Below are 26,198 nucleotides of genomic sequence, written 5' to 3'. Positions count from 1 at the left end.
AACTCTTGTTGAACTTTTTTTTTCATAAACAAATGTTTTATTATTATACAATGGTAAATAACAATTAAATTGATATGGGTAAATCAAAAAGTTTCTTATGATAATTGGGATTGAATTGTTTTGGTTAGAAACCGAACGAATAGGCAACACCAATACAAGTAATGAACAATTCGATAGTTTATAGAAAATCAATTTTTTTTATATTATATAGATTATATATAGATTCTCCGAACACCTATACAAATCTATTTAACACAACATCAAAATATTTAATCCTATTTTTTATTAAAAAAATCTAATCCTATTTCATTGTTGGATTTTATTTACATATTTTTAAAAGTAAATAATTTTAATCACAATCGTTAAAAATATTTAATTTTTATTAAAATTATCTTCAAAATCATTCATATGAATAATTATAATGTATTTATAGTATAAATTTTTTTATAGTGACCTGTAAAACAATTAAACTCTTTATTAATTTATTAGTTGTATGATATTAACTAGAAAAATAAACTTGCACGCTTTTGTATTCTATAAATATTTTATTTAACTTTTAAATAAAAAATATTATTTTATACATCAATGATAAATATTTATTCTATTCATGTTATATTTTTATCAATGATAATTATTTATTTTGTGTTTTTGTATGTAACAACGAAAATATTTGTCTAACAATTTTTTATATTTGTCCAATAATTTATAAAAATTTATTATGGGTTATTTTAAAATTGATTCTTTGTTTTTTATGTATCAGTGACAAATAATTGTCATGTGATTTTTTATATTTATTTAATTAAAAAATATTTGTCAAGTATTATTTTATACAATAATTATACAATATTTATCTTACATTTTGTGAAATTTATCAATAACAAATATTTGTTGCAGCATAGCTTTTTTTACAAATAACTTTTGTAGTTTTTTTAAAAAGAAATAGTCAGTTTTTAGTTCCTCACTTCTAAAAATCACTTAATCTCCTTAATTTTTAACTTCTAAAAACTTTTTTTCTTAAAAAAAAAATATCACTCCTTTTTTTGTCAAAAAGAAAACTTTTCTCTTAAAATGTTGATTTTTTTTTTTGTAGTTATTTTTTTATAAGATAATAATATTTTTCTTACATTATATGTTAGTTATTATTTTTTGTTTGTAGTTATGATTTTTTATCTTATATTTAATGACATTTATATTCTTAAAATTTGACTATAGGTAAAAATAAAAAAGACAATACTAATATTTTCATAGTTATTTTTTTTTTCTATATTAATAGTTAATTGCAGTTGTGTGAAAAGATGACAAAATTAATCATTCTTTTAACTTTAAGTGTAAAGTTGTTTATACCTAACCTCATTCTTTTTTTTTTTTCGAAGAAAAACATTGTTTATATCCACGGTAGATGCCTCTTAAATAAATATTTTAAAAATTCAATTGAATTGATCGGCTTAATGGGATGAACCTTGAATTAACATTGTTTATAGGTGATCAAATCTGATATATAATGTCTTTTTAAAACTATTTTAACGGACAAAAATTAGGTACAAGTGATTTTGATATGGTTGTTAATTTAAAATACACATTTATCGGTTAAAATAAATTTTGAAATTACATACATATATATATATAGATTTAATTGCATGTTTGGTTCCTATATTTTAGTTGAATCGCAAAAGTAGTCCTCTTATTTTATATTTCTTCCCAGTTTTGGTCCCAAAACAGAATTTTGGACCTAAATTTGATGAAGTTTCATTGTTTTTGCGTTTATTTAAGTCACATCATGTCTCAAGATCTTGTGGTGCAACAATTGTACATGAAATCTATGATTATAAATGATGTGGTGTGACTTGAAAAAAAAATGAAATTTCATCAAAATTTGGACCAAAAATCAGTTTATGGGACCAAAATTGGAGAGAAATAAAATTAGAGGATTACTTTTACGATTAAGCTAAAATAAGAGGATCAAAACTGCAATTAAGCCATATATATATATATATATATATATGAGAAAATCATAGATAATTATGAATATTTTATGTTAAGTACCACACTAAAAACACACAAAAAATGTACCTAATTTCCCCCCTACAATTACAACTTACCCCTCTTATAATTGATAACATCAAAATTTGCCTCATTTTATAAATTAAAGTAAAAATGCAATTAAACCTTTACATTAAGAGGTAAAGTACATTTAACTCTAAATATAGCTTATTTTGTATAAAAAAATGATATTATATACAATTATAATGTGGAAAACGAGGGATGAGCTTATTAAATCATACAAACAATGACAATTTTTACCAATAAAGTAATGTATATCCACATTATTTTAAGTAATTGTGTTTAGAAAGAAGTTGACTTCACTCTTAAGATACACAATGAACTTAAAAATAACGCATGCATATAAATATACTTTGCAGAAATAAATTAAAAAAAATTAATATATTTGATTTAAATTTTAAATTATTAAAATAATTATATTCATTTTCAATAACTCACTTTTGTTTATATTTAAGATCGAATAGAATACATTGGTTGTAAATTAGTTGTAACCGCAGCGCCAGCATTGCAACGACCATGGGAACAATCTGCCGGCTGAGTTTAGAACTCAAAAAACTCCTTTTTGTCTCTACTTATCTCCAATAACAAAGTGGCTTTTGGTTATATTTATTCAATCATATAAAGTACATATTTGTAACCATCTTTGAATAACTCAATAAAATAACACACTCATGTCTCTTATTTTGAAACAACTAGCATCTATCCTCCTTGGAATTTTCAACTTAAACCAAGTTTCATGCTTACATAACTATGCCAGCCCAGAAACACTCCTCAAAAGAAGAGCATTAATAGTCAAAGTTTTAGGAGAGCAAAAAAAAGTCCACATTATTATTGTAACCCCAACTTGGCCCCATATTCATTCATTTATTCATCCCTATAAAAATGGTACATTTTAGAAGTTAGGAAAGTCATATAGAAATGGCATCTACAAAGGAGAAAAATAATGTTGCCATAATTTTTGGGGTCACTGGACTTGTTGGTAGAGAGCTAGCTAAGAGGCTAATTCTACAATCTTGTTGGAAAGTTTATGGTGTAGCTAGAAAAAATCAAGAGATACCAACACACACCCTTTTGAGCCCAAATTTCAATTTCATTTCTTGTGATTTGCTTAACCCTTTTGAGACCCAAAAAAAGTTATCTTGCTTACAAGATGTGACCCATTTGTTTTGGGTCACATGGGCTAGCCAATTTCCATTAGAAACACAAGAAAGTTATGACCAAAACAAAACCATGATGTCCAATGCTTTGGATTCTATTCTCTCAACATCCAAGAATCTAAAGCATGTTTCCCTTCAAACAGGGACCAAACACTATGTATCACTTCAAGCCCCTTTTGATGAACAAAAGAAACATTACTATTACCATGAAGAGTTTCCAAGAATTAGTAGAGCCCTTAATTTCTACTATGCATTAGAGGATTTGCTAATGGAGAAATTGAATGGTAAAGTTTCTTGGTCAGTGCATAGGCCTGGTTTATTATTGGGAAGTTCTATTAGATCATTTTACAACTTTATGGGTAGTTTATGTGTTTATGGGTCTATTTGTAAACATTTGAAGCTTCCTTTTGTGTTTGGAGGAACAAAAAAGTGTTGGGAAGAGGCTTACATTGATGGGTCAGATGCTAGGCTTGTAGCCGATCAACATATTTGGGCTTCCACAGAAAGTGCTCTAGTTTCCACAAGTGGACAAGCTTTTAATTCAATTAATGGCCCAAGTTTCACTTGGAAAGAGATTTGGCCAATTGTTGGGAAAAAACTTGGGGTTCAAGTTCCTCAAGAGATGTTTGTTGGGAATTTTTTGTACTCAAAAGCTATGTTTGAGAAGCAACAAGTTTGGAAAGAGATTGTGGAGGAAAATGGTTTGGTTCCAACAAAAATTGAAAATTTAGCTAATTGGGAATTTTTAGATGCCTTGTTTAGGTTTCCTTTCAAACTCATGGGGAGTAGAGATAAAATTGATGAGGTTGGTTTTGGTGCTAGGTATAAGACATTGAATTCAATATTGTATTGGATTGATTGCATGAGAGATGAGAAGTTGATTCCTTAGAGTATTTGATTCTCTAAAATCTTCTTCCTACAACTTTTTTATAAATAAGAATCGAACTCGATACCTTAAAGTTTATAACACTCAAACACTGCATTTCAATCATTTATATATAAATAAGAATCGAACTCAATACTTTAGAGCTTATAATACTCAAAACACTGTATTTCAACCATTTATACTAACGTGTAGTTGGTTGCTTCATCTTTAACTTCATATAGAAGTGTTTGGTGACATAAATTTATGGAGCACCACAAAATGGGGTTTTCTTTTAACAAATTCGTGGCAACGTGCTCTTTGCATGTGCTTGTTAAACCTTGTCTTTGTTGTTGCTTAGTTTACTAGTTTATATACAGATGGAATGATCTTATTTAATGATGTATATTACTTCTTTTGCACATTAATGTCCCCTTGTGTGTTACTTATTTATTGCCACTTGGCGTGGCTTTGTCTTTTTCATGCATTTGCAAAAAATAGTGTTTAGGTGGCCCTTAATTCTTTGGTTTTTAGCTTCAATCAATTTCCACAAATTCTTTTCTTTCTCCCTTCTTTCAACTTTATCCTATGAATATAATATAAAATAAAGGAAAAGCTAATAAGAGAACTTGTTAAGACCTTAAATATAGCTATAAATTTTTGAAACTTGTGTTTTAATATTTGATATTATAAAAAATTAAATTTCCAATTATTAAATTATTTTTTATTTCTTTAACATTAAGACAAGACACTTGTTAACATAACTTTAAAATAAATTATATAAGTGAATTATATACCATCTATTTATAGGTGTATACTATATAGATAGATTTTTTTTTATTTGATTGCATACACGTAGTGGTTTTTTGTCTTTTTAACTGAACAAATATAAAAATGAAAGGTTTTTAATTTGAGGTCAATGCCACTAAAAAATTAAAATGTTTAATTCTTTCCCAATATTTCAGCCCCTTTAATTTCCTTATCGTCTACCATTCCCCCACTTAACTCAACACATGGGCTTGTTGGAAAAATATATATATATTTTTTTACAAAAATGGATGAATATTTATGTGTCTCAACAAGTTATTTTATACGAAAATTAAATAATTAAACTCAAATTATTAATGAATTTTAAGTAATATATTGAATTGATCAAAAGTACTTTGAATTTAATAATCTCTTGATGAACTATAAAGGTTACGTTTGTTATAGATTAAACAAAAAATGCTTTTAAATTTATATTTCTAAAATTGATTTTGACAAAAATCTACTTAAAAATAAATTTATTTTAAACTCATTTGTTATAAATTAAACAAATAATTTTGACACTCATAACTAAATATTAATTATTAAATATTTTAACATCTCACATGATATTCAATCAGAAAGAAGAAAAAAATACATTTTCTTACCCCCCCAACACTATTGGGCAGATATATGCTATGTATCATTCAATTGATTACAACTTGACTTTCCAAATCATTAGAACTCACCTAACATGAAATGTATTTCAAACTATTTATTACCTTCACATGAGTACTTAAATTTCAAACATATTAACTTTTATGTACAAATTTCATTTCTTAGTAGATTCTCTTCTTATTTATTTATCTATTTATCTATCTATAACTACATTCTTCAATCACCTGCTTTGGAAGTTCAACACTTTAACTGATATAGCAAAGGAACCAAAGAAGAATATGCAGAAGCAAACAAGCACAATTGCTGACATCAATACTCCTGAAACTCCATTAATTGTATCATCAAATCCAAGTGTAAGAGATATATACTCTTTTACAGTGCCCTTAAATCCTGGTCCCACAATTATATCTTGCACATCACCAAATTGAGATGTTATAATACCACGCAGTGTCCAAGTAATTGGGCAGAGATAATGGAACCAAAGCCAATATCCAGGAATATACTGAAACATTGTAAGACACATTGTATAAGGCCAAAAAACAAAACAAAAAGTTCATATATATATAGAATAGTTCAATAACTTTTTACTGGATACATATTTTACAAAACAGACCATTGAATTGAAAGTATATATTATGTAAATCACCCACTTGTGTAGGTTTTTACGAAAATTAGAAATCATTTGATGTGTCATTGAGATACATAAAGATTAACATTATTTAATATAAGAGCATTTAAGACATTAATATTGACGCACTTCAATTACACATCAAATGACTTGGGAATTTTATAAAAATTTATAGAGATAATATGTATGATATAAATTTTTAATTCAACTGTAAGTTTGTAAAATCTGTATGAGTAAAAAGTTATTACACGGTGTAGCTTGATCAATCCTCTTGGTATATATAATTTACTCACCGCTTTTGGAATAATAAAACCTGCAACAAGATTCCATAGAGAGTAAAATGCAGAAGAAGTAACAGCTGCAAGGTGTTGGGTAGGTGTAAGACCAACAGCCATCATACCATAAAAGGTGAAATAGGTGAATGTCAGGAACATGAACACAAGAAATAGCAAAAACTTTCCTGCATTAGAGAGGAAGAAAAAATGTATTGCATTAGTGTTTATCTTAGGAAAAATTTTGAGATATTTTGTGAGAGAAAAAATTCATGGTATAAATTTCTTAATTTTAGGCCATGAGAGTGTAGATTTCATTCCTTGTGAAATGCCAATTTTGTTCGAATTTTGTGTGAAACACCAATTTAATCCTTGAAATGGTAGGGATTATTCAACTTAGTTCTTGAAATTTTATGATCCCGTAACTTGAACATGCTCAATCATGTTAGTTCTAGGTGATAATTTTAGAGACTAAATTGACTGATCCAAGATGACTGATGTGATTTAAGATTTTCAATTCATGGATCATTTTAAAAATTTGACTAATTTCATAATCAAATTGTTTAACACCTATAATTTTAAGGACTAACTTGACAATTCACACCATACATAACATCTTCTCCACTATCTATCTATTTGAACTATATGAGATATGGTTGATTCAATTAAAACGATAAAAAGTGCTCATTTTCAAGATGTAAACTTTAGGAATATGTAATTACATTTCAACAACAAAAATTGAGATCTTACCTAAATTCCATTCCAAACCCATCATGGAATATGTAATTACACCAAATACTATTGTCTGAACAACTTGGTATGGGATTTCCACTAGCCCCTGTTAATCATATTAGATAATTATGATATACAATATGCACATGAGATTTAATCTTCAAAATCATTTTTCAATACTTTGACAACACCAACTACATACCTGAGCTGCTGCATAAGCAATTGAAGAATACATTCCAGCTGCTTTCTCTCTATAAAACACTGTCCTTTCAACTGAAACAACTGGTTGTACAGAAGTTCCATTTTTCACTCCAAGGAACAATAACGAAGCAAAAAATGCACCCATAATTACCAACACTTGTTGAGTTGTTTCCCTGTAAAATATTAGTGACATGGTTATTAAATATTATAACTAATTTTGGCGTTTTTCTTATAACAAATAGGATAATAAAGGATGCATACCTTGTCGAACCAATCTGCCAAAATATCGAACCTAATAACAAAGCAGATGCCACTGTAAACAATATCCTTATTGCATTGTATGATGGATTTCTCCAGTACAAAATATTTTGCTTCCATAAACACTTGATAAACTGTGACCATCTACTTTGTGAATATAACGTGTCAAACTTCAATGGTTTTGAGCCAGAAGGAGGTTGTTCATATTTCTTAATAGAAGCTTCCACCTCCCTGAGATAAAATTATGTGATATAGCCATTACTCTCATATGAAAAACTTTTCTTTATGCACATAAGGTTGCAACATGATGGTTTTTATGTATCTTAAATAAGATATTATTTTATTGTTATTAGGACACATGAAAATATATAAGGTTACTTGAATTGATCAGATTTTTCGTAAACATCTGCAAAGTCTACACCACTTTTCTGTTCAATAGCAGGTGTGGTAACCTCAAGCATCCATGTAGCTGGATTGTAGCCACTTGGAATTGGAGAGATTCCATTGATACTCTGTAAAATAAATATGAAAAAAGTTTAAAACTATCAAATATTATCAACTCAACAAGATACACACAAAAATAATTTTCCTTGGTAAAAGAATTGCTTAGGCTATAATACTAGTTAGGTAACATGAGATGCTAAATATGGTCAAGCAAGGATACGCAAGTAAGGTCAAGGATGATCATATAAGGAACACATGTGAATTAGTATTATTTGAATTAAAATCATGTATTAGTTTAGACAATAGCTTTCAAATTAATTCACAAGTCCATGGCTAAAATTCCATGAATATCATTTCTACCTTAATATTGTGACTCTTACACAACTAGGACATGGGAATGAAGAAAACCATACAAGAAGTAACTGAAAGGAATTGTCACCTGAAAATATTTTATCATCACATTCGACTGGTTACCGATCTTCCCGCCATATATAACTCGTCCTCCACGTTTCATAAGAAGTAACTGCAAACAAAGAATCAAAGCTACTTAATTATCAATTATAACAATGTTAAAATTGGTTGGAAAACAGTTCAGTACTTGAACAACCAACCTCATCAAATGATTCAAATATATCAATACTTGGCTGATGTATGGTACAAACCACTGTTCTTCCGGTATCAACTGTATTGCGAACAGTTCTCATAACAATGGCAGCTGCACGTGCATCAAGTCCAGATGTAGGTTCGTCCATGAAAATTATGGAAGGGTTTGCTACAAGTTCCACTGCAATTGTCAATCTCTTTCTCTGCTCTGTTGATAAGCCAGAAATGCCAGACATTCCAACTATAGCATTTCTTAAGCTGTCAAGTTCTACTAGTTTCATTACCTGGTCAACAAATTCCTACAAAACAACTACTATGTCAGTGAACTGTTATTTATTTTTAAAAATATATGGGGAAAGGGGAAACTATTATTAATTAAAGTGAGACTACAACTGTCTCCGAGGAGATTTGAACTCTTTTTTCACTGAGTGTTCGTTCGTTTCAACAAAGGGGAGATGCGGGATTTCAATGGATGGAAGGGGAAGGGAGGAGAGGGGAGGAATTTCAAAATGTTATATGTTTGGTTCGACCATGGGAGAAGAGGGATTCTAATAGAAGGAAAGTCTAAAATTACATTTTTCGCCCTTATAATATTTAAGGTCACATTAAATGATACCTCACAGACCAATGAATTGTTATTGAATATAATTGGGCATAAGATAATATATCTCTGATAGGAACTCACTTGCTTTTTTTCTTTGCTAACTTCCTTTTGAAGCCTTAATGATGCAGAAAACCACAAGGACTCCTCAACTGTCATTTGAGGAGAATGTATGTCATTTTGTTCAACATATCCTGCTATTCTTGCAAATGTGTGTTGCACTTTTGGGTAACCAGATATTTTAATATCACCCTCAATATATCCTCCTGTTTTCCTTCCTGCAAGCACATCCATTAAAGTGGTTTTCCCAGCTCCACTTGATCCCATTAATGCTGTAAGTACACCAGGTGCAAAAACACCACTCACATTTGCTAAAAGCTTCAACTTAGTTTCTGTTACACCTTGTTTTCTTATCGCCTGGAAAAACAAGTTCATTTAGAAACAAATAATGGATCATTCAACTCTTCCTACTTTCTTGTATTTCATCTTTCAAAAACATTCCATTCACCTTTGGCATATCAACATAATAATTGACATTGTGGAATGTCATTGTCAATGGTTGAAAAGGAAGAATCATTCCCTTGTTTTTGCTCTCTCCACCAGTAGATTTGGAACTTTTTGTTGATTCATTGTCAACGTTATCATAACTCTTTTGTGAATCTTCATCTTCATTGTTAGTAACTGCTCTTGGTTTTTTGAGTGCTGTGGCATGCAAAGATAGAGAGCATAAAGATTGGAGAAAGTGATCATTCATGGATACCAATTATTACATATACTACAAGAACTTGGATGGATGAAAAATTGCACTAAACTTACGATTCAGATAGGTCAGTGCCAAAGTTGTCAATAAGTTGAAAAACAATGTGTAGAGTGTTAAAACTCCCAAACTAAGCCAATACCAGTAATCTTCAGTTGGTAAATTGAATGACTTGAGTATATTGTGACCAACTGGGTCGTTCCCTAAAGCTGAAGTCTAAAATAAACAGTTTCCATAATTTCATAAATCTTCTATAAAAACTATATGTAAAAATTAAAATATAGAAAACTGAAATTTAATAAGCTTGCATGAAGTACCCCCATCCATCTTGTGGCAGTAAATTCGTTGACTGAAATAGCTCTTTGTCCGTAATTAAGAGGCGATAACCAGTAACCCCAAAGCCACCATGGCTTAATCATACCTGAAAAATGCAACCAAAATCACCAACCAACGGCATAGCAAATGTATATGCCTTCCTTTTGTCACATAGTTTTTTGGCGCAGCCTACCTTTTGGGACAATAAATCCTCCCAACAAGAATAAAATCATCAGTACACCTGATCCGCCTGTATTAGCAATGATCATATCGCGTCCAAAAAGTCTAAAATTACATTTTTCGCCCTTATAATATTTAAGGTCACATTAAATGATACCTCACAGACCAATGAATTGTTATTGAATATAATTGGGCATAAGATAATATATCTCTGATAGGAACTCACTTGCTTTTTTTCTTTGCTAACTTCCTTTTGAAGCCTTAATGATGCAGAAAACCACAAGGACTCCTCAACTGTCATTTGAGGAGAATGTATGTCATTTTGTTCAACATATCCTGCTATTCTTGCAAATGTGTGTTGCACTTTTGGGTAACCAGATATTTTAATATCACCCTCAATATATCCTCCTGTTTTCCTTCCTGCAAGCACATCCATTAAAGTGGTTTTCCCAGCTCCACTTGATCCCATTAATGCTGTAAGTACACCAGGTGCAAAAACACCACTCACATTTGCTAAAAGCTTCAACTTAGTTTCTGTTACACCTTGTTTTCTTATCGCCTGGAAAAACAAGTTCATTTAGAAACAAATAATGGATCATTCAACTCTTCCTACTTTCTTGTATTTCATCTTTCAAAAACATTCCATTCACCTTTGGCATATCAACATAATAATTGACATTGTGGAATGTCATTGTCAATGGTTGAAAAGGAAGAATCATTCCCTTGTTTTTGCTCTCTCCACCAGTAGATTTGGAACTTTTTGTTGATTCATTGTCAACGTTATCATAACTCTTTTGTGAATCTTCATCTTCATTGTTAGTAACTGCTCTTGGTTTTTTGAGTGCTGTGGCATGCAAAGATAGAGAGCATAAAGATTGGAGAAAGTGATCATTCATGGATACCAATTATTACATATACTACAAGAACTTGGATGGATGAAAAATTGCACTAAACTTACGATTCAGATAGGTCAGTGCCAAAGTTGTCAATAAGTTGAAAAACAATGTGTAGAGTGTTAAAACTCCCAAACTAAGCCAATACCAGTAATCTTCAGTTGGTAAATTGAATGACTTGAGTATATTGTGACCAACTGGGTCGTTCCCTAAAGCTGAAGTCTAAAATAAACAGTTTCCATAATTTCATAAATCTTCTATAAAAACTATATGTAAAAATTAAAATATAGAAAACTGAAATTTAATAAGCATGCATGAAGTACCCCCATCCATCTTGTGGCAGTAAATTCATTGACTGAAACAGCTCTTTGTCCGTAATTAAGAGGCGATAACCAGTAACCCCAAAGCCACCATGGCTTAATCATACCTGAAAAATGCAACCAAAATCACCAACCAACGGCATAGCAAATGTATATGCCTTCCTTTTGTCACATAGTTTTTTGGCGCAGCCTACCTTTTGGGACAATAAATCCTCCCAACAAGAATAAAATCATCAGTACACCTGATCCGCCTGTATTAGCAATGATCATATCGCGTCCAAGAGAAGCCATTAACCGGAAAAGACTTAATGCCATTTGGTGTACCATAAACAACAGAAGCATGTAGCGGAAAAACCTGAAATTTAATCGTAGTTCAAAGAGTATGTGTAAGATTTTTGTTGAAACAGAAATCCTAATTCAAAAGAGTTTAAAGATACAAAAAACGCAAAAGAAAGAACACAATATTTAATCACGAAGTTCGGCCAAATGTGTCTATACATTCGACTACAGAGCGAATGCAGTTTCTTTCAATTAATTTCAGGCTTAGGGTTTATAGTGTACAACTTATATTTAAATACTACAGTTCAGATTACAACATTACCCCACTAAATTTTCCCACTTATCACTAATTATGAGTCGTATCCAACTGTTTTAAAAGAATAAAGAAAATAAAATCATAAAAAATTATGAATGCAAAGTAAAATACCTCCCAACTGCAGGAGCAAATCCAATAGTGTAGTATACAACACAAGTCCACACAACAGCTTCAATAATGGAATAAGGTACTTGAAGAATCCAAGAGGACAATGTCCATGCCCATGTAGGATAGAATAAATTGCCTCTTTGTTTATAGAACACAGGGAGCCGAAATATCAAAAGAGTCAATTCAGAAGTCCCATTAAACAACATGTGCACCAGTGCATAAAAAAGTGAAGATTGGTAGAGATTGCCATAAACTTCATTCTTAGGATGAGATTTTAGTTGTAGGAACATTGTGCTTGCGACAAATCCAACAAATGCAACCTTTAACAACAAGTGAAATTTGTCAAATATCAAATTATTGGTAGAGATCCTCAAATAGTTATTGAAAATATAAACAAAGCTCACACTTATATATTGACAAGTGTTATGTGGAAATGGTGTCAATAATATATATACTTATGACCATTTCCTACTTGGTACTTTGAAGTTGAAACTCTATACTTCTCATCATCATTTTTGTAAGTTTTTTATGTTGAATTGATTGGAAGGAAATTTTTGGAGGTATTCTACAATTGACATTATTTTGAAAAATTATTTGTAAATTGTAAAAGATTAAAGGAACTTTTAAAACTTATCATGAATTCTACTTGTGTAAACATTAAGAATTGAATACTATTTACATAAGCAAGTGTAAGTGAATCATTGACTAATCAAATATGTACCTGGACTGTCCTAAAAACGTAGAGAAATCTATTCCTGTTGAGCAAGGTCCATTCTCGCGACAAACAAGCCTTAAAAAGATTCCAATTTGAGACTGAGAAACTTGTTTTGGGCAAAGCTGAAGGATGACTTTTTGATTTATCATATGAAGCAGTATACATTGCTTCAGTAGACTTTCCAAATATGGATTTTTTAAAGGCTTCTGCAATCTCTGGTACTGGAATAAATTTATATGGCTTTGAAGAAACAGCCCAGTATTGTGCTTGATCTTTTTTAGATGTTACCTGGTATATGAAAATACCAAGTTAAGAAAGTAACTTCAAAAATCATTTGCTATGCAGCACTGACACATCAAATTGAAGGTTTGTCCAGTGTCTAATACACGTTGGTATCTGACACTGGTATGACAACAACACATATTGTTCCCTTCAATCACTTCTATTTTATCAAATTATTGTTTTGTCCATGTTTTAGTGTTAATGTCATATTTAGTGTTCGTGTCTGTATCATTGCTTCATAAATCAATTTAACAATGACCATCAAAGAAAAAAAGAATCTAGAAATACCTCTTGAAGAAAATCTGCAACTCCCTTGCGCGGTGGAAGTTTGAAACCTAATGACTCAAAAAACTCTACCACATGTTCTCTAGGACCTTGATAAACTATATGTCCATCTGACAAAAGCACTAGATCATCAAAGAGTTCAAATGTCTCTGGTGCAGGTTGAAGAAGAGCCATTAGTACAGTAGCTTCCATCTGATGAACAAAATTTCCTATGCATTTAACAATTTGAAATGTTGTAGAGCTATCAAGTCCAGTTGATATTTCATCCATAAACAGAGCTTTTCTTGGTCCAACAATCATTTCTCCTGGAAAAAAATAAATTAAATGCAAAAGCATGTCATTAGTTGCTATAACTATTCAACTAAAATCTTTGTCTTAATCACTAAAAATTTGCTAAAAACTAATGTATGAACTATCTAAGTTTCTCAATTGTTCTATGTTGATTTGGTGTTCTTGATCCTGATATCCAAAACAAAACAATTACATGTGCAATAATATCCTTTAAGTTCTACTAAAGATACATTTCACATCATAATTAGGAACAAATCAACTTAGATTTTTTTTAAAAAGAGAGAAAACAAAAATTAGAGGGATTGAACTTGGATCCTCTTTTGCATGCAACATTAAATAGACAATCCAGTTAAATCAAGTGGTGTTTATATAAACACTTTGATTAAATGCTTACACATCAGACATGAAATTTGATCACGAAGTTCGACCAATTGTGCCTAAGCAACTACGGTACCTTTCTATTATGATTCAAGCTTAAGATTTACGGTGCACAACTCGGTATTTAAATACCACAATCCAGTTTACAAAATGACCCCTAAACCGTACCGCAGGGATCTTCACCCCCAGTCGCAGCATGCTCAAGCAACGTGTCCGCTTATCACTAACTATGAACTATACCCAACATTATCATATAATAAAAACTTGTGTATAAATTACTTTTATAAACAAAGAAGCAATGAGGGTAAACTCTACTGTAAATAATTTTCTATATAGGAATTTATTAAAATAAGCATAGAACAACAACAACTAGAGCCTAATGTCAAAGAAAAATTGCAACAACTAAAATCCTAGAGAAGGGAGAGAGAGATCACCTGTAGTTACTCTCTTCTTTTGACCACCAGATATCCCCCTTATCATATCACTACCAACAACAGTATCAGAACATACATCAAGACCAAGCACTTTCAATATATAATCTGTCATCACATTGTGCTTTTTTCCACCAACAGACACAGCCTGTGGAGTAAAATTTCAATTTCAAACACAAGCTTTAGGGTTTAAAACAACCATGATCTTCAATGCATGCATTATTATTTTCATACATTTGAAACCAACCTTCATAAATGCATCAATTTCTGGACTTGGCAGCACATTCTTTTCCTTTTCTAAGCTTTCCAGAGTTTTCAATAACTCTGATTATGAAATTAGTTAGACCAAGAAATTAAGTAATTTTTAATTCAAAATGAAAATGTACATAGTTAAAGGCAATGCATATTATTAAAGGTTTAGTAAATAAATATTAAGGTGTAAATATGATTTTTTCTCATGCATTTTTTGTAGTTTTTTTTTTTGTTTCACTTTCTGCAAATTCAAAAATTATTGCTTTTCCATGACGCCAGTTTATTAGACCATAAAACATAATTTTATTGGACTATGTATAATGTCAAAGACTAAAAATAACAACAACAATAATATTATAATTGCAAGAATAAAAATGATAATTTGTTCTGAAAAAATTAAAATGATATTTAAATGAATATTAAATATGTACCTGGAACAGCTGAACCTTGACATCTATTTGCAAAATCAAAAGTTTCTCTGACGGTTAGTTCAGCTGTGTGATTATCAACTTGGCTAATGTATGCGGAAGCCCTTTGAATACAAAATTGATTTTGCTCATGTGCGTTGTATGTTATACTACCAATTTTCTGCATAAGTATTACACAAACAACTGTGTTATAGTACTTTGGAATTGAAACCTTGTTAACACTGCCGAAATTTTTTTAGTTCTTTTAATCTTGCAAATATATCACCTTTTTTCTTTTTGTTTTTAGTTAAATTCTAATTATACATGTGGGACTGGTATTTAAAATTTACTAAACGACGATGATTAACATTTTTTTTAACGACTATTGACGACATTTTTTAGAATTATACATTAACTGTTATTTTTGTTTTTATAGTTTAAATAATGATTTAGTCAGTGTTATAATTTTTAGTTGTATTTATTTTTCTTTTATTGTGACAAATTGATATCGATAGAATAATTGTTTCGGTCAATCGTAAATAAGTTAACTTATATTTTTGAAATACATCAAGATCTTTAGAGTGACATCTAAACTCTAGTCCATTTATCAGGTGATCACGATATTTATACATCTTGTTTTAGCATCACACAAACTGAAATTAGGCTTATTAATTAATTTTTCAAGGACTGAAATAAAACTAAAAATAAAAGGTTGTATATTTGCATAAACTAATTAAAAAACATGTTCCGTGAAATTAAACAAAAAATATATATTTGGGAAGGTTAATAACAAATTTAAATCTAGATTTAAAAAATAATGGTTAACAATTAGTTCTTTAACTGTGCTTACTATTTATGATTGTATTTAGAAGTAGAATATGCAGTTAGTTACCTTGAGGTCACTTTCGAGTTTTCCAGCAAGAGCCAAAAGTAAAGTAGTTTTACCAGATCCTGGAGGTCCTAACAACAATGTCATCCTGCGCTACAAACAACACATTATGTTAATTTGGATACCAATCATGTGTCCACATCAAACATGGAAGTCTCGTATTTTTCTAACATATATTTTCATTTATATGAATGCTCCCAAACTTATATGGAACTTAATAAAATTGAGTGAAGAATCCATTTAAATTTCAATCAATAAAATAAAGGCGTGTTAGAGATTATATCATTAACACTTCTCTATGTTAAATAGTCAAATAATTGTATTAGGCCACAAAAAATATTTATCAACAATTAGTTTTTTATTTATTTTTAAGGTAATGTAATGCTATGTAACTAAAAAATTAATGATAAAAAGAATAGAAACAAAGAAAATAAGATCATAGAGAACATAAATCAAAATCCATACAAAATAATTAAAGAAAATCATTACATTTAAATTTAAAATTTCTCCTACTCTTTCTCATGTTGTAGTTTGAGATTTAGATATAATTAAATATAGAGATAAGATATATCTTAGAGTCTTTTCTTTTCTTTTTTTCTTTCAAAATTCATGAGAGATAAAAATATAATTAAGTACACGATATCACATATAATGTCTAAATTTAGATGTTCAAATAACACAACAATTAAGTTTATATATTTCACATGAGTTAGATTAGTATATTTCCATGACAAAGTGAGGGTCATCAATAAAATTAAAAATAAATAGAGAAAATTAAAATATTACCTTCCAGGTTTAATAACACCATTGATATCATTGAGGATAGTCAAAGAATGTCTTTTAGGTCGACTTATCCCCAAACTGGTTGCCAAACCCTGGATGCCAACACTACCATGAATAAGAATCACTTTGTATTGCAATTGCAACTACTAACAACAATTATGGATTAAACACACACATTACCATTTTTCTTTTAGTCTTTTATTTAATTAAGTGTACTTATAATCTAGGGTATATGAACCTCAATGGAGTCTCTTGTGTAATTGATCAAAGTTGGTAGAGCTCTTGTACCAATTTGAACATCAGCTCCAATTGTCAAGTCTCTGAATTTCACTTCAACGCTTGGCATCTCCAATCCTACCCTTTTGCATTTAACCACACAAACAATTTTTTTAATTATTGCAAAATCATATAAAGTTTTCATAAAAAGACCATCACATGCACTACCATCTTAATTAATGTAAAAAAATTGTAAATTTTACTATGTTATTTTGACAATGTTGAAAGCTTGTAGTTTGTATTTGTTACTAGAGTGGAGTACAATGTTATACTCTTATACAATACTAATTAATTCAGAAAAAAAAAGAAAAAAATCTAATGTAAAATTAATATGAGTATTGTAAAGTGTCATCCTTTGGCTAATTTTAGCAATGACCTCAAAATGCACAAAAACACAAAATAATTGTAAAGACAACATAGAAAGGTAAGAAAATAAAACTGAAAAAACTTCATGGTGTAATGATGTTATATATATTTGGGTATTAAGTTAATTAATATTATTTACTTTTTGATACGTTCTTTGATGGCAGAAAGAAGCTTATAATTATCTTGTTCATTGGTAGCTAAAGCTTCCTTGACAAGATATTCACGACGAACTCGATTCAACTTTCTGACATCGATTTGTTCCAATCTGTTTTTCTCTGTATTTGAAATTGATGAGCTACGAAATTCTGAAGATGGTTTCCTCATCAATGCTAAGTTGACACGTTTTTGTGTAGGCAACCTTAGAAGAGCAGCCATGTGAAGCTCTTCTTCGTCTTCTTCCACCCATTCTGCATTCGATGCTCTTGCAAATGAGTGTTCCCTCCCTGAATCTGAAATCACGTCGAATTCAACCCCTGCCATTTTCTTTTTATCAAATTTAATATTTAAATTAAATGGACAATGGTATCATATCATATAATTATAACAAAACTAGAAACTTGTTCTTTTTATTCTTTCTCTTTCATAATCAAAAGAAGAAGGGTTGAAATGTTGAAAGTTGAAATGCCAAGTGAAGAGCTTTTGTTTAAGTTTATTACTATATATAGTAAATAATTAAGTTCCATGTATATGATAAGACCGAGTCAACTAAGACAAAATTAGCTTGTATTCTAGATTGTTGTCTTTCTTATGTCCTTCCTCTCTTTTGTTTTTGAAAGTGTCGTGTTCATTTTTTTAAAACATTATACTCCCTTGCTTCCTAAAAAAAAAGTATTGTGGTGATTTTCACTTTGAAATTATTGTTTTTTACTTTACATGTATAACGATAAGAATTATACTTCAATTGTTAATAAAGTTTTTTTTTTAATAAAAATTAACGTTATTCATCGTTTAAATCGATAGAATACATCAATATGATACAAATTTAAAATTGCTATAATAAAAAAAGATAAATTTATGAACAAATTTACAACATTTAGGTTAATAGCTCGAGCTCGTAACAGAAAAATTGCTACAAATATGATAAATTGTAAGTGCTCGGAATATTGTTGTCTCTTAATTTGTAATATTGACGACAACGAAGTCGTTGATTAAAATTTGTAGATGATCAAAGATAATATGTCAAACAAACAATGCAACGAGAAGAGAAGTCGCACCCAAGCGACAAATCCACATAAAAGTATAAGGGAAAAAACTAATTTATGTGAAAACCACATTTTTAAATAAATGGTTAAATAAGTTTTTGATCCGTATAAATATATCATATTTTGTATTTAGTCTCTCTAAAAAGTTTCTTCAAACAATGGTTTCTCAAATATTTTCTTTCAATAATTTTGGTCTCTACTTTTAAAACAATTCATATATATCATCTAAATTTTTAAATGATATTTTGCATGCATATTTGGAACATCATATAAATTTCTCCCACAAAAATATTAATTTTTTTTAACATATGATGAATTAAATATGATTTTTTTAAAGTTTTTAACACTTAAAAGTTCATAATTTTGTTAAAAAGTTCTAAAAATTTATAAGGAGAATTCTTATAATGCTCTAAATATTATTGTATTAATTATATTGATACACATGAGTTAGACTTAAACGTATGGACTAAAATTGTTAATAGAAAATATTTAAGAGATATTCCTGGTTTGAAAAAAAAAGGAGGGATTAAAAATAAAATATATATATATATATATATATATAGGTATCAAAAACTTTTTTGACCCTTAAATAAAATAAGATAAAAAAACGATTTAGAGAAGTGATTATGTACTAAAAAATATCCCTAATTCACCCTTCTTTAATAAATAAAATTGCTAATCTATTTCTTTCACTTATAATTCTTCTTAATTTATATGAAATATCAAAAGAAAGTCCATGAATTAAAAATACAGAGTAATAAATAGTTAATAATATAATAAATAAAATAATATTAATATTGCGATAATATTGTAAAATAATATATTAAGTGGGACAAACTTCCTTTTTGCTAAAGTGACTTAGATAAAGAAAAGGAGGGATTGTAATTTTTTGGGGTCAATTATATCATATTTTTTACAATACTTTTTGCACTTAAAAAATATAGTATATTTAACAGAACAAATTAAATTGTTATTTAATAATTTAAAAACAAATAATTAACAGATACAAAATTATATAGTTTAATTTTCAAATCTTTTTCTTTTACAAAAAAAAAAAGGTAGTATCCATTTAAATTGACATAGTACATCATATACAAATACAAATTTAACATATTCATAGCATCCAAGTTAATAGTATAAAACGTATAAAACAGTACAATATCTACAAATAATATGACAAAATCAAAGTTACCGGCATATTCAGATTTGCAACGTTGACGATCTAGTCATTAGTTAAATCAATAATTGATTGAAGTTGATCTGTCAATATAAATCAAAGAAACACCACAACAAGATTAAAAAAAAAATCAAACAATGCTTATTTGATACGACGAAATCATTAAAGAAAATATTGTATATGTAAAAATCATCTATTTAGATTTAAAAAAAAAAAAGAGAAAAAAAGAAGTAATTCCAGATCAAAAATGACCCAAAAAAACCACTCATCTCTGATAAAGAAAAAAAATAAAGAAAATGTAGAGTGTATCTAAAAAAAAAATTAGGGCCAGCTAACATCTATAGAAACTGTTGAGGTCATGATTAATTTTCTAAATCTTAATTATGGATTACTCTTTCAATAGTTGGGTATAGAAAATTTGTGGCATCTCTTCTTTCTTTTTGAGCATGTTAAGGAATGTAAAAATTTATGGCACCTCATAACACCCCACTTTCATCATATAGACTCTTTCAATGTAGATGCAAGCTTATTCCATTAACAAGCTATCTAATATATTGATCAATTGAGTCACATTTCTGTCAAATAAACATTATTTTGAACTCTCGTATTTTTTATTTGCAAATGTAGAAGCACATCCATAGATTTTACAATGCTGATTTCGAAAGGCAGCTCTACTATGTCCAAATTATTATTTATAGACTATATCCAAGTAAAGGCGTGTTTAATGTGATCCGTTCATGAATATAATTTGGATAAGACGAACAAAAATGTCACATTTTTATGTGGTTAACCAAGACTAGTGTGCCCTATTAAGAAAAATAAACAAATTAAATATGTCACTTGAGTTGATGGATATAAAATGAGTTCAAAAACAATTATAGGGGGCATGTGGTTTTAATATTGCACTATTGTGATGTTACAATGCATGATATTTGACAAAGTGTGTCATCTAATTGAACTGTTCTAGATAGTATGATTCAATTATGTAATGACTTATGGTGAATGTTAGGATTATATGTTATTGACTATGTTATTGTGATTATTGTATACATGTGAAATGATTTGTATTGTGATATGATATACATCTCGAGGTCATTATGTTTCACGAAAATAATAGTTTGATTATTTATATTTTTTTTGTAACACTTAATTTCTTTAAGTTTAGCTCAATTACTATTTACAATCTATAAATTTATATTTTCTCGATTTAGTCCTTTAACTTACATTATATTTGTATGTTAGTCATGTGTCTCACTTTTAACAATGATTGGTACAATTGAAAGCATTTAATTATTAAAAGCCTATCAAATGTCGCAATAATATGTCGATCATACTAATTATTTAAAAAACAATCACCAAACCTTATAAATCATCTATATTTTTTGATTTTTTTTTCTACAACTATTTAGACACATGTAGAATCTCTAAAAACTCAGTAATAAATGTTGATTCACATAATCAATATCTTTAACTTCATTCACTTACAAAGTAGTTTGAATAGTCAACTCATTTTGCTGTTTAAATTAGATTTTAATAGTAATTCACGAAAAATGGTCAAATTTAATGGATTACGTTATTAATTTAATATAACTTAAAAGACTATGATGTAAATAAAATATAACTTAAATGACTAAATCATAAAAATAAAATAAAAATTAAAGGATTTAAGTGAAAATTGAGTTAAACTTAAATAATTTAATGTTACAAAAAAGATAAATGACCAAAATGTTACTTTTGTGAAATATAAAGGACCTTATCATGTATTTTGCCTTACTTGAACTATGATGCTCCCTTTTTTTATACGGAGTGGCTTATGATGATAAGAGGAGGAAGGTAAATGTGAGAGTTTTATACCCAATGTTGCATGTATAATTTAGAGATGTGAGGTTCTTTGGCCTAGTGTTGGGAATTATAATTGTAGGAGTCTGGTAGTGGAGGTTACGATCGAGCTTGTAGATGAAATTATACATTGATCTTTTAGGAGAATTTTTACGTGACTTGGAGTAATTCTTCAATAACGAGAGCTACCATGCAAGCCCAATGTTAGGAAGACAATTATATGAGCCTGGTAGTGGAGGTTACAGCCGAGCTTGGAGATGAAATTATATATTGGAAGTCTTCTAGAGGAATTTCTAGGTGACTTGGGGTAAGATTTTGAATCAACAAAAATAGAGAGACTAAAAGTACATTTAAATACCAAGTTTAACATCTGAACAAATAATCAAAAGACCGTGTCTATGTCGACTATCTACAATCCAGTTCCAAATCCGACTTGTAGGTGTGTTCCTAGTAAAGGAGGTAAAATGCGTTGAGTCGGGTCAACTCTTTGTTTCATGCAAAGGAAGTTGAGGTTTTATATTCTACCATTTAAGTTGAGTTGCATGCTTTACCCTTTATTTTAATATTTTTATTATTGACGAGTCAACCCATCGGTCTACTAACCCGTCAAGCGATATAGTGTGAATTTCAATTCAATCGACTTACCTCTTTTGGTTTACCTTACCTCACTTCATTTTAGATGTTTAATGGTGCAATAGATCAAAATATGGCGATTTGACTCATTTTGATTTTGACACCGGTAGATCCTAGTAATTAACAACAACAATGAATGGAAAATTTTATTCTACACCCCTTCAATTATACCTCTACCCCACATTATACTCAAAATATATATTTTACCACATTATACTCAAAATATATATTTTACCGTTGTTATCAAACACCATTTTTTTCAAAAACAAAAACAAAAAATGAACAACATGCAAATTTCAATAAAGTTTTTTGGAACACAGCAAATTGTTTTATAACACACAAGGAAAAGTTTGTATTGAAAAATTCGACTTAAATTTAAGTTTTTGAAACATAAATGTATTCTAAAAAATTCAAAGTTTTAGGGTTTGTTTGATTGTGTTTTACTTTTTAATTTTTGAAAGTTATTTTATAAATAAATTTCAGAAAACTGTTTTTAAAAAGAAAATTTTAAAAAAATCTATTTGACTACTCCAATTTTTAAAACAGTTTTTGACTAGAGTTAAAAAAATGAAAAATGAAAAGTAAAACACCATTTATTTGTTTTGTTTTTTTAATTTTAAAATATATAATATTAAAAATATTTTTACAAAATAGTTTTTAAAAACAAGTAATTCAAACAAGTTTTTTAGTTTTTAAATTTTAAATACTAAAATAAAAATTTTGGGATATAAATCAAATAAGCCCTTAGTTATTTTGAATACATTTAATTTTAGAAGAATTCGAAACATATTTATGTTCCAAAAAAAATTGAAGTTGAGTTTTTCATAAAATATTTATGTTCTAAAAATACTTTAAATTGAATTTTCTTAAATACATTTATATTTCAAAAAAACTTTATATTTCAGTTTTTCGAATGATTTGTAGGGTAGGAAAATTTTCGTTTAAAAAAGTGTTATAGACAAATTTAGATTTTTGAAGAATTTTTCTGAGATAGGTTATGATTCTAGAATATAGGGGTAATTTTGGCGATGAGAATGCTATAATTTAATTTGCTGATGCAACTTCTCACCCTTTCTGTGATTTATAAAGTTGCTTCACCTCCCATTTATAATGTTCTTTAGATTCACTAATCTGGGTGTTTCTTTTTAATCAAAATATATCTTTAAATTGACTAATTTAAAAATGTTAATTGAGATTTTTTTTAAATATAAGACATGGGAGAAGAAAATACTTGTTTATAGTTCCAATAACATTCAGATTATTTTTTCTTGCAAATTTAGAAAAAAGGAGCGGCCTGCAATGTGTAGTGGACCTAAAAAACAAGTTTGCCATAATTCTCATTGTTTAAGGAATTTAATTATTCAAAATAGAAAGTTTTGTAAAAAAAAACAGTGCTGGTTTCCTGGGTGGTTGGTTGGTTTGATGCTCATATTATATCCCATCCATATTTAGTCTAGGAGGGACGAAGGAGATTCATTTTAAGAAATGAGGTATTATAAAATGCATGCTAACAACGTTTTTTTCTTTATTAATTAATTTACGAAATTGATTCTTTATATAAAAATTGGAGGGTTTATAATATACTATCTAACACAATCTATTTGATTGATTAAAATTTATATATAGAACAAACATTCTCTCATATTTTTAAACTAAAAAGTAATGACGTAGTTTTTTTAATGGAATGACATACGATCTCGTGATGTTCTATCATCACAATTCATTAACTATTTGTACATTATTAATTAAGTTATAAAAATAAATAATTTCAGTAATTGAAAATGAAGTATTTAAAGTGTTTTATTACAATGTTATGAGTGTTAATCTTTTAACATCATCATATCATATGTCACTTTATTTATTACATGATGTATTGTCATTTTTTTAGTTCAAAAATTTGACGAAGGAATCAAAATTTAAATGACCGGAATATTTATGCATCTAAATCTGTAATATTGAAATTTATAGTTGATCAAAGTTATTATGTTGATATGGACGAAATGAATACCATAACAAGACAAAAACTAAAAAAGGGTTGAACAAAGATGACAAAAAAACGTCACAATCAGATAACAAAATTACATAAAAATTAAATACATGTATAAACCACTTATTAGAGAAAATGAAATTAGAAATACTAACTAACCACTTTAATCTATTATTCCTTACTCATTGACAATACATCAAAATAATTTATTTTACCATTCTTAAATATGTTTTTCATATAAATTTGATTTTATCGGTTACAAATTTTTTTTATGTTAATCCAAAAAATGCTAATATTTTTTACTGTGATGAGAAATAAAAATACAAATTTTTTTGTTAATGTAGAGGTTAAAAATGAAGAGAAAAATTCAAAAACAGTTGTTAATTTTATAAGGTTAAATATAAATTCAATCCTTGATTTTTTTTTTCTTTCTCGGTTATAATGATTCCTGTTGAAATACTAACATAAAATTTCTTCACACTGCAAGGTAATATTTTGAAAGTCAAATCAATTATTAAAACGGGAAAATAATTTTATGACGGTCAATTTTCAAAACAATTATATTAATTATTTTTTTCATAAATTTATCTAACAGATTTACAATATATTTATTTTTTGGGTAGGCCACAAATTAACAAATTTATCAATTAATTTAAGAGATTTTTTTAGGAGAGTGGACTTAAGAGATTATTAATATCAGAAATGTAAGGAAATGATCCATTCATTTTTTTTTTCTTTCACTTAATAGTTAATTCAAAGGAGAAAAATATTGGTTTCAATATCTCATGTTAGGTAGATAATGTTTAGGTATTTGAAATTGTAAATGTTAGATTAATTTAGTCTATTAAATTTATGAAATGACAACTCATTCTTATAAATTAAATGTTTAATTGCAATTTCAAGTGTAATCATATTTTATTTTTACTGATTTATGAAATTAGTCTATTTATTTTAAAAATCGATAATTTTGATTACTCCCTCTGATTTAACTAAAAAATAATAACGTGAGATGTTTTAAATAATGTGATATATGATACGATAATGTAGAATGAATAACACCTACAAAAATGGAATAAAAGTAAAAACTTAGATTTCAACTTCTAAATTTTTCTTATTTTTCATTTATTTAATGACATATAATTAATGCATTTAAATAGTTTTATATCATATAATTGTATGTTACGTCATTAAAAATATATCAAATCGTTATTTTTTAGTTCAAAAATATGAAGAAAATATCAAAATTATTGATTTTTAAAATAAATGACAAATTTCGTGAATTGATAACAATAAATGAACAAAAGCTGCAATCAAGTCTAAATTAAATAACATCAATTAATGTAGTCCTTATATTAAAATGTTATTTTAACAAACATTCATCAAAATCAATATAAGATATACATCATGACTTATATAGTCATGATAAAAATGATATTTTTTAATTTAAGAGACTAAATTATTATTTCATAAATTTTAAAGATTAAATTGATCCACAATTATAACTTTAAGGACTAAAATATCTATATACTAATTTTTACATCAAATATGAGTTGTTAATTATATAAATTTTCATATATTTTAATTTTGACATGTCAT

The 26,198-nt window shown here is 28.3% G+C and overlaps 2 protein-coding genes across 2 annotated transcripts; one reads left to right on the top strand and one right to left on the bottom strand.

The window, feature by feature from the left end:
* Positions 1-2,581: 2,581 nt before the first annotated feature.
* Positions 2,582-4,187, top strand: LOC101499383 (3-oxo-Delta(4,5)-steroid 5-beta-reductase). The gene has a single exon (XM_004500208.4). It carries the CDS (start codon positions 2,980-2,982, stop codon positions 4,105-4,107), a length of 1,128 nt encoding a protein of 375 aa, XP_004500265.1. The 5' UTR covers positions 2,582-2,979; the 3' UTR covers positions 4,108-4,187.
* A 1,229-nt stretch (positions 4,188-5,416) lies between these two features.
* LOC101491989 (ABC transporter G family member 31) lies at positions 5,417-18,352 on the bottom strand. The gene is made up of 23 exons (XM_073368166.1): positions 17,904-18,352; positions 17,361-17,481; positions 17,126-17,214; positions 16,343-16,427; positions 15,475-15,631; positions 15,039-15,115; positions 14,795-14,939; positions 13,695-13,996; positions 13,131-13,412; positions 12,413-12,729; positions 11,901-12,061; positions 10,316-10,419; positions 10,058-10,214; positions 9,750-9,943; positions 9,326-9,658; positions 8,649-8,939; positions 8,477-8,560; positions 7,972-8,105; positions 7,597-7,824; positions 7,337-7,508; positions 7,153-7,240; positions 6,424-6,590; positions 5,417-6,004 (listed from the first exon to the last, which is right to left on the bottom strand). Exons 1-23 carry the CDS (start codon positions 18,242-18,244, stop codon positions 5,723-5,725), a joined length of 4,311 nt encoding a protein of 1,436 aa, XP_073224267.1. The 5' UTR covers positions 18,245-18,352; the 3' UTR covers positions 5,417-5,722.
* Between the last annotated feature and the right edge of the window lie 7,846 nt (positions 18,353-26,198).

The sequence above is a fragment of the Cicer arietinum genome, chromosome 5, assembly GCF_000331145.2.
Source record: "Cicer arietinum cultivar CDC Frontier isolate Library 1 chromosome 5, Cicar.CDCFrontier_v2.0, whole genome shotgun sequence".
In the NCBI taxonomy this organism is placed as follows: domain Eukaryota; kingdom Viridiplantae; phylum Streptophyta; class Magnoliopsida; order Fabales; family Fabaceae; genus Cicer; species Cicer arietinum.
The sequence above is the reverse complement of the archived record's forward strand: the minus strand, read 5'-3'. Positions and strand labels throughout refer to the sequence as shown.